The sequence below is a fragment of the Echiichthys vipera genome, assembly GCF_963691815.1.
Source record: "Echiichthys vipera genome assembly, chromosome: 3".
In the NCBI taxonomy this organism is placed as follows: Eukaryota; Metazoa; Chordata; class Actinopteri; order Perciformes; family Trachinidae; genus Echiichthys; species Echiichthys vipera.
Genome location: NC_139828.1, coordinates 176,332 through 186,331, shown reverse-complemented (window position 1 = coordinate 186,331; position 10,000 = coordinate 176,332). Strand labels below are relative to the sequence as shown.

General features: G+C 49.0%; 1 protein-coding gene across 1 annotated transcript in view; it reads right to left on the bottom strand.

Annotated features, from left to right (window-relative positions):
* Positions 1 to 9,175: 9,175 nt before the first annotated feature.
* plppr3b (phospholipid phosphatase related 3b) overlaps positions 9,176 to 10,000 on the bottom strand; it is a gene marked incomplete at both ends in the record, with an annotated part of 10,327 nt that continues 9,502 nt past the window's right edge. The window contains one exon of the mRNA XM_083911598.1: positions 9,176 to 10,000. This exon is cut by the window's right edge and continues 567 nt beyond it. Within this exon, the coding sequence (XP_083767724.1) occupies positions 9,176 to 10,000 (825 nt within the window).

The window sequence follows — 10,000 nt, the reverse complement described above, 5'->3', positions numbered from 1 at the left end:
CTTCTACCCACAAGACACAGACTTCTACCCACAAGACACTGACTTCTACCCACAAGACACTGACTTCTACCCACAAGACACAGACTTCTACCCACAAGACACAGACTTCTACCCACAAGGTACTGACTTCTACCCACAAGACACTGACTTCTACCCACAAGACACAGACTTCTACCCACAAGACACAGACTTCTACCCACAAGGTACTGACTTCTACCCACAAGGTACTGACTTCTACCCACAAGGTACTGACTTCTACCCACAAGACACAGACTTCTACCCACAAGGTACTGACTTCTACCCACAAGGTACTGACTTCTACCCACAAGGTACTGACTTCTACCCACAAGACTCTGACTTCTACCCACAAGACTCTGACTTCTGCCCACAAGACTCTGACTTCTACCCACAATCACTGACTTCTACCCACAAGACTCTGACTTCTGCCCACAAGACACTGACTTCTACCCACAAGACACTGACTTCTACCCACAAGACACTGACTTCTGCCCACAAGACACTGACTTCTACCCACAAGACACTGACTTCTACCCACAAGGTACTGACTTCTACCCACAAGACTCTGACTTCTGCCCACAAGACACTGACTTCTACCCACAAGACTCTGACTTCTACCCACAAGGTGCTGACTTCTACCCACAAGACACTGACTTCTACCCACAAGACACTGACTTCTAACCACAAGACACTGACTTCTACCCACAAGACACTGACTTCTACCCACAAGACACTGACTTCTACCCACAAGACTCTGACTTCTACCCACAAGGTGCTGACTTCTACCCACAAGACACTGACTTCTACCCACAAGACACTGACTTCTACCCACAAGACACTGACTTCTACCCACAAGACACTGACTTCTACCCACAAGACACTGACTTCTACCAACAAGACACTGACTTCTACCCACAAGACACTGACTTCTACCCACAAGACACAGACCTCTACCCACAAGACACTGACTTCTACCCACAAGACACTGACTTCTACCAACAAGACACTGACTTCTACCCACAAGACACTGACTTCTACCCACAAGACACAGACTTCTACCCACAAGGTACTGACTTCTACCCACAAGACACAGACTTCTACCCACAAGACACTGACTTCTACCCACAAGACACAGACTTCTACCCACAAGACACTGACTTCTACCCACAAGACAGTGACTTCTACCCACAAGACACTGACTTCTACCCACAAGACACAGACTTCTACCCACAAGACACTGACTTCTACCCACAAGGTACTGACCTCTACCCACAAGATACAGACTTCTACCCACAAGACACAGACTTCTACCCACAAGACACTGACTTCTACCCACAAGACACTGACTTCTACCCACAAGACACTGACTTCTACCCACAAGACTCTGACTTCTACCCACAAGACACTGACTTCTACCCACAAGACACTGACTTCTACCCACAAGACTCTGACTTCTACCCACAAGACACTGACTTCTGCCCACAAGACACTGACTTCTACCAACAAGACACTGACTTCTACCCTCAAGGTACTGACTTCTGCCCACAAGACACTGACTTCTACCCACAAGACTCTGACTTCTACCCACAAGACACTGACTTCTGCCCACAAGACACTGACTTCTACCAACAAGACACTGACTTCTACCCACAAGACACTGACTTCTACCCACAAGGTACTGACTTCTACCCACAAGACACTGACTTCTACCCACAAGGTACTGACTTCTACCCACAAGACTCTGACTTCTACCCACAAGGTACTGACTTCTACCCACAAGACACTGACTTCTACCCTCAAGGTACTGACTTCTGCCCACAAGACACTGACTTCTACCCACAAGACACTGATTTCTACCCACAAGACACAGACTTCTGCCCACAAGACACTGACTTCTACCCACAAGACACTGACTTCTACCCACAAGACACTGACTTCTACCCACAAGACACTGACTTCTACCCACAGGACACTGACTTCTACCCACAAGACACTGACTTCTACCCACAAGACACTGACTTCTACCCACAAGACACTGACTTCTACCCACAAGGTGCTGACTTCTACCCACAAGACACTGACTTCTACCCACAAGACACTGACTTCTACCCACAAGACACTGACTTCTACCCACAAGACACTGACTTCTACCCACAAGGTGCTGACTTCTACCCACAAGACACTGACTTCTACCCACAAGACGCTGACTTCTACCCACAAGGTGCTGACTTCTACCCACAAGACACTGACTTCTACCCACAAGACACTGACTTCTACCCACAAGACACTGACTTCTACCCACAAGACGCTGACTTCTACCCACAAGACACTGACTTCTACCCACAAGACGCTGACTTCTACCCACAAGACACTGACTTCTACCCACAAGGTGCTGACTTCTACCCACAAGACACTGACTTCTACCCACAAGACACTGACTTCTACCCACAAGACGCTGACTTCTACCCACAAGACACTGACTTCTACCCACAAGACACAGACTTCTACCCACAAGACACTGACTTCTACCTACAAGACACTGACTTCTACCTACAAGACACTGACTTCTACCCACAAGACACTGACTTCTACCCACAAGGTACTGACTTCTACCTACAAGACACTGACTTCTACCTACAAGACACTGACTTCTACCCACAAGACACTGACTTCTACCCACAAGGTACTGACTTCTACCCACAAGACGCTGACTTCTACCCACAAGACACTGACTTCTACCCACAAGACGCTGACTTCTACCCACAAGACACTGACTTCTACCCACAAGGTGCTGACTTCTACCCACAAGACACTGACTTCTACCCACAAGACACTGACTTCTACCCACAAGACGCTGACTTCTACCCACAAGACACTGACTTCTACCCACAAGACACAGACTTCTACCCACAAGACACTGACTTCTACCTACAAGACACTGACTTCTACCTACAAGACACTGACTTCTACCCACAAGACACTGACTTCTACCCACAAGGTACTGACTTCTACCCACAAGACACTGACTTCTACCCACAAGACACTGACTTCTACCCACAAGGTACTGACTTCTACCCACAAGACACTGACTTCTACCCACAAGACACTGACTTCTACCCACAAGACACTGACTTCTACCCACAAGGTACTGACTTCTACCCACAAGACACTGACTTTTACCCACAAGACACTGACTTCTACCCACAAGACACTGACTTCTACCCACAAGACACTGACTTCTACCCACAAGACACTGACTTCTACCCACAAGACACTGACTTCTACCCACAAGACACAGACTTCTACCCACAAGACACTGACTTCTACCCACAAGACACTGACTTCTACCCACAAGACACTGACTTCTACCCACAAGGTTCTGACTTCTACCCACAAGACACTGACTTCTACCCACAAGATACTGACTTCTACCCACAAGACACAGACTTCTACCCACAAGACACAGACTTCTACCCACAAGACACTGACTTCTACCCACAAGACACTGACTTCTACCCACAAGACACAGACTTCTACCCACAAGACACAGACTTCTACCCACAAGGTACTGACTTCTACCCACAAGACACTGACTTCTACCCACAAGACACAGACTTCTACCCACAAGACACAGACTTCTACCCACAAGGTACTGACTTCTACCCACAAGGTACTGACTTCTACCCACAAGGTACTGACTTCTACCCACAAGACACAGACTTCTACCCACAAGGTACTGACTTCTACCCACAAGGTACTGACTTCTACCCACAAGGTACTGACTTCTACCCACAAGACTCTGACTTCTACCCACAAGACTCTGACTTCTGCCCACAAGACTCTGACTTCTACCCACAATCACTGACTTCTACCCACAAGACTCTGACTTCTGCCCACAAGACACTGACTTCTACCCACAAGACACTGACTTCTACCCACAAGACACTGACTTCTGCCCACAAGACACTGACTTCTACCCACAAGACACTGACTTCTACCCACAAGGTACTGACTTCTACCCACAAGACTCTGACTTCTGCCCACAAGACACTGACTTCTACCCACAAGACTCTGACTTCTACCCACAAGGTGCTGACTTCTACCCACAAGACACTGACTTCTACCCACAAGACACTGACTTCTAACCACAAGACACTGACTTCTACCCACAAGACACTGACTTCTACCCACAAGACACTGACTTCTACCCACAAGACTCTGACTTCTACCCACAAGGTACTGACTTCTACCCACAAGACACTGACTTCTACCCACAAGACACTGACTTCTACCCACAAGACACTGACTTCTACCAACAAGACACTGACTTCTACCCACAAGACACTGACTTCTACCCACAAGACACAGACCTCTACCCACAAGACACTGACTTCTACCCACAAGACACTGACTTCTACCAACAAGACACTGACTTCTACCCACAAGACACTGACTTCTACCCACAAGACACAGACTTCTACCCACAAGGTACTGACTTCTACCCACAAGACACAGACTTCTACCCACAAGACACTGACTTCTACCCACAAGACACAGACTTCTACCCACAAGACACTGACTTCTACCCACAAGACAGTGACTTCTACCCACAAGACACTGACTTCTACCCACAAGACACAGACTTCTACCCACAAGACACTGACTTCTACCCACAAGGTACTGACCTCTACCCACAAGATACAGACTTCTACCCACAAGACACAGACTTCTACCCACAAGACTCTGACTTCTACCCACAAGACACTGACTTCTACCCACAAGACACTGACTTCTACCCACAAGACACTGACTTCTACCCACAAGACACTGACTTCTACCCACAAGACACTGACTTCTACCCACAAGACACTGACTTCTACCCACAAGACACAGACTTCTACCTACAAGACACTGACTTCTACCCACAAGACACAGACTTCTACCTACAAGACACTGACTTCTACCCACAAGACACTGACTTCTACCCACAAGACACAGACTTCTACCCACAAGACACTGACTTCTACCCACAAGACACAGACTTCTACCCACAAGACACTGACTTCTACCCACAAGACACTGACTTCTACCCACAAGACACAGACTTCTACCCACAAGACACTGACTTCTACCCACAAGACACAGACTTCTACCTACAAGATACTGACTTCTACCCACAAGACACTGACTTCTACCCACAAGACACAGACTTCTACCTACAAGACACTGACTTCTACCCACAAGACACTGACTTCTACCCACAAGACACTGACTTCTACCCACAAGACACTGACTTCTACCCACAAGACACAGACTTCTACCTACAAGACACTGACTTCTACCCACAAGACACTGACTTCTACCCACAAGACACTGACTTCTACCCACAAGACACAGACTTCTACCTACAAGACACTGACTTCTACCCACAAGACACTGACTTCTGCCCACAAGACACTGACTTCTACCCACAAGATACTGACTTCTACCCACAAGGTACTGACTTCTACCCACAAGACACTGACTTCTACCCACAAGACACTGACTTCTACCCACAAGACACTGACTTCTACCCACAAGGTACTGACTTCTACCCACAAGACACTGACTTCTACCCACAAGGTACTGACTTCTACCCACAAGGTGCTGACTTCTTCTAATCAGTGCGCCTGCAGCTCAGAACCTGTTCGGGCCACCAGTGCTACCATCACTACTTGGTTAGGTTGGGGTGTGTTGCTAGGTAACCTACACATTTACATTGTTGGTGTTCAGTGACTGAACTGAACTGAACCGTAGAATGATTCATTTTGATAAGACACAAAAACAAAAACACTGTTTTCAAAGATTCATTCAGAAACTAAAATGAGTTCTGATCAAGAAAAACGTTTAATGTTGAGCTTTGATCGTAACACCCCCGAGCATGCACCAGCCCCCCCCCCCCTCACTCTGACACGGTTCACACATCAAACTCTTTTTTAGCAGCGTTTCTTCTTTTGGATTCACATTCAGATGGAAATGTGTCTTCAGTCGTGATGTCAGAGACGGACAGGACGGACATCTGACCTCAGACTGACACATGCAACAACACACGGACACGTAAACGTCAGAGCAGCGCCGGCTCCTCGGTGTCGGACTCACTCCTGGATTCAGTGTCAGGGTCTCAACGAGCTTCAGCTTTAGTTTAATACGACTGAAAAATATGAACATGTTTCATGTTTTTACAACTTTACTCTGGAAATATTCAACTTTAGCTTTTTATTTTGAAACCTATTTTAAAAGTGACTTTAACACATTTAATGTTCTTATAACAAAACCTTTTTTCAGAACGAGGTAAAGAATTATTTCGGACACATTTGAACGTTTACATTTTAAACTCGTGACTTTTTTGAGGCGCTGAAACGAAACCTGAGTGAATGTTTCCGTCCGTGATAAAGAACGAGTTCAGAGTCACACACGAACACAGACGCACAGCCTCGACCAATCAGAGAGCAACACACAAACAAACAAACATGCTGAGAATCACTATAGCAACCGAGCCATCACAACAGAAAGGTCCAGGTAATGTACAATCAGTGTATCCAACATGGCCGCCACAGTCGGCCCTCTACAGGAGCGCGGCGTGGCGTTGGTGGGCGGAGCTCCTCTGCAGGTTCTTTGTGCTTCAGAATGAATCTTTCAATCGTCTTTGTGTCTTTGACTTCAGCAGAAGGAGTTGCCATGGAAACGCTCCGACTTCCTGCTCGGTGGCTCGACACTGTGGACGCTCGACTCCTTAAAGAGTTTAAACTCCTGCTCCAGCGTCTGTGTCTGCACGTCCTCCGTAACCACCACACACGTCCTCCGTAACCATGGAGACCGTTTTTATTAAGGGAGAAATCAGGAGAGATGCTAACAGCAGCACGTGGCTAACAGTGGTTAGCTCGGGGCAGCACGGTGAAGGCATTCAAAGGTCTTTTTTAACCACTAATGCTGCTGAAAATAACAGCAAACCTCTGCAGCAGCAGGAGAAGAGTCCCTACACACACACACACACACACACACACACACACACACACACACACACACACACACACACACACACACACACACACACACACACACACACACACACACACACACACACACACACACACACACACACACACACACACACACACACACACACACACACACCAAAGGGGCCAGTAGGTGAGTCTGTAAAACACTCTTTAATGAACTCCGGCTTCACTCACTACGCTGATGACGCTTTGTTAATGTGGCGTTGCAAGACTAGCTCCACCCACGAGCCGCTCCAGACTCCAGACTTACGTCTACACTGAGCTCATGAAGGTTCCTGTTTGTGACGTTTCTCTGGTTAAAGAACATTTGATCGTTCAGTGTCATCAGCGTGTGACTCTCTGGGACCAGGACCCACTGATACTGTCGGAGTCCTGGACACTGAGATGTGTTAAAGACCAGAACGTCATCACATCCTCGCCAAGGCCACGCCCCCGCCCCCGCCCTCGCCCCCGCCCCGCCCCCGCCCTCGCCCCGCCCCCGTCTGGGGTCAGCAAACAGAGGATCCTGTAGAAGTCAAAGCACTTCAACGTGTTTGGCGTGAAGTTCGTTTGCATTTGTTTCTCACATCACCTCAAAGGCTTCAATCCAGCAGAGGCTGCTAATGTGAGCTAAAGCTAGCTAAAGTTAGCTAATGTGAGCTAAAGCTAGCTAAAGTTAGCTAATGTGAGCTAAAGCTAGCTAAAGTTAGCTAATGTGAGCTAAAGCTAGCTAAAGTTAGCTAATGTGAGCTAAAGCTAGCTAAAGTTAGCTAATGTGAGCGAAAGCTAGCTAAAGTTAGCTAATGTGAGCTAAAGCTAGCTAAAGTTAGCTAATGTGAGCTAAAGCTAGCTAAAGTTAGCTAATGTGAGTGAAAGCTAGCTAAAGTTAGCTAATGTGAGCTAAAGCTAGCTAAAGTTAGCTAATGTGAGCTAATGTGAGCTAAAGCTAGCTAAAGTTAGCTAATGTGAGCGAAAGCTAGCTAAAGTTAGCTAATGTGAGCTAAAGCTAGCTAAAGTTAGCTAATGTGAGCTAAAGCTAGCTAAAGTTAGCTAATGTGAGCTAAAGCTAGCTAAAGTTAGCTAATGTGAGCTAATGTGAGCTAAAGCTAGCTAAAGTTAGCTAATGTGAGCGAAAGCTAGCTAAAGTTAGCTAATGTGAGCTAAAGCTAGCTAAAGTTAGCTAATGTGAGCGAAAGCTAGCTAAAGTTAGCTAATGTGAGCTAAAGCTAGCTAAAGTTAGCTAATGTGAGCTAAAGCTAGCTAAAGTTAGCTAATGTGAGCTAATGTGAGCTAAAGCTAGCAAATGTGAGCTAATGTGAGCTAAAGCTAGCTAAAGTTAGCTAATGTGAGCTAAAGTTAGCTAGTGTGAGCTAATGTGAGCTAAAGCTAGCAAATGTGAGCTACTACCCAACAACAGGCAAACCCTGGCAACCAGCCTACAGTAGCTGCACCCAACAACAGACAACCCTGGCAACCAGCCTACAGTATCTGCACCCAACAACAGACAACCCTGGCAACCAGCCTACAGTAGCTGCACCCAACAACAGGCAACCCTGGCAACCAGCCTACAGTAGCTGCACCCAACAACAGACAATCCTGGCAACCAGCCTACAGTAGCTGCACCCAACAACAGGCAACCCTGGCAACCAGCCACGACCAACCCTATTGGCTGCTGCCATGGAAACACAACGGGACAGGAAGTCTTCGTCAAACCCGTCAAAACATTTTAATTCAGACTAAATGTTTTAATTGCGTTGAAAACGCCGCGTGACTGTTTTTAATAAAGTTTCTTCAGATTCAAATTTAGCGTAACTTCACATTTGCTAACGTTAGCGACGCATCAGCAGAACCCGTCCCCAGGGTCATTCAGATCCAGCATCATCGACCACACGGACTCAGCGAGGAGGGGGCGTGGCCTGAGCGACCATGTGACCCGAGGAGGGGGCGTGGCCTGAGCGACCATGTGACCCACGGTCGGTACGTCTGTTCTAACGCAGAGGAGCGAATCTTTACTGTCGTCCAGAGCGTGGAGCCACCGAGCATCAGCGCGGTCCTCGTGCTGCCCGGGTCTGTGCGGGACCAGGTCCAGAATAAGGCTTTTATTTTGAAAGGGTCAGGGACTAGTCCTTGAACCTGCGTCCCTGCAAACTCTTATAATAGTTCTCCTGCTCCGTCTGGTTACGAATCTCCCGATCCAACAGAACCAGCGCCGTCTTGCGTCTCATGGCCATCTCCCTGCGCTGAGCGTCTGCAGACAGCTCCACCTGCGGGTGCGGCGGGAGCGGGGCCAGGTCGACCGCGGCACATGGCGAAGCGGATCGGTGCGGCCGGAAGCTGCTGCCTCGGGCGGCGGAGTCGCCCCGGGTCAGGCTGTTGAGGTCGTAGGTGTCTCGTGGGTCGCCCCCGTTGGACGCCCCCGCCCACTCCCATGGGTTACCGTTACCTGCGAGGGGCGGGGCTTGAAGAGGTGGTGGAGCTTGGACGACAGGATGGTGAGGGGCGTGGGCGTCAACAGTGATGATACCCGACCCCTCCCGCTGCGGCTCGGAGGGGGGGCGGTAGTGCGGGGAGTCGGTGGTGGAGGAGGTGCCGGAGCAGGTGGAGGTGGTCTCAGAGGACTTCTCCCCTGAGGAGGAGGAGGGGAGGAGGCCCTGCTGCTTCGACATGGCGATGACCTGCATGAGGCGTGGCTGGTTGGTGGCGCCGCGGCCGGACCCCTCCCCACTCGTCTTCTCTCGGATGGCGAGCCATTTGGCCCGGGTATGTGCGCTCTTTGGGGACACCGGAGGGGGTCCTGCTTCTGGCATCTGCGGAGGTCTGGGAGTCGCCACAGCTTTAGCGCCCCCTGGAGGCGGAGTGGGGTTACGGCTAGAGGCTGCCCTCCCAGACTGCACTGTGGGCGGGTACATAGGGGCCTGAGACCCCCCCTCATCGGTGCCCGCAGA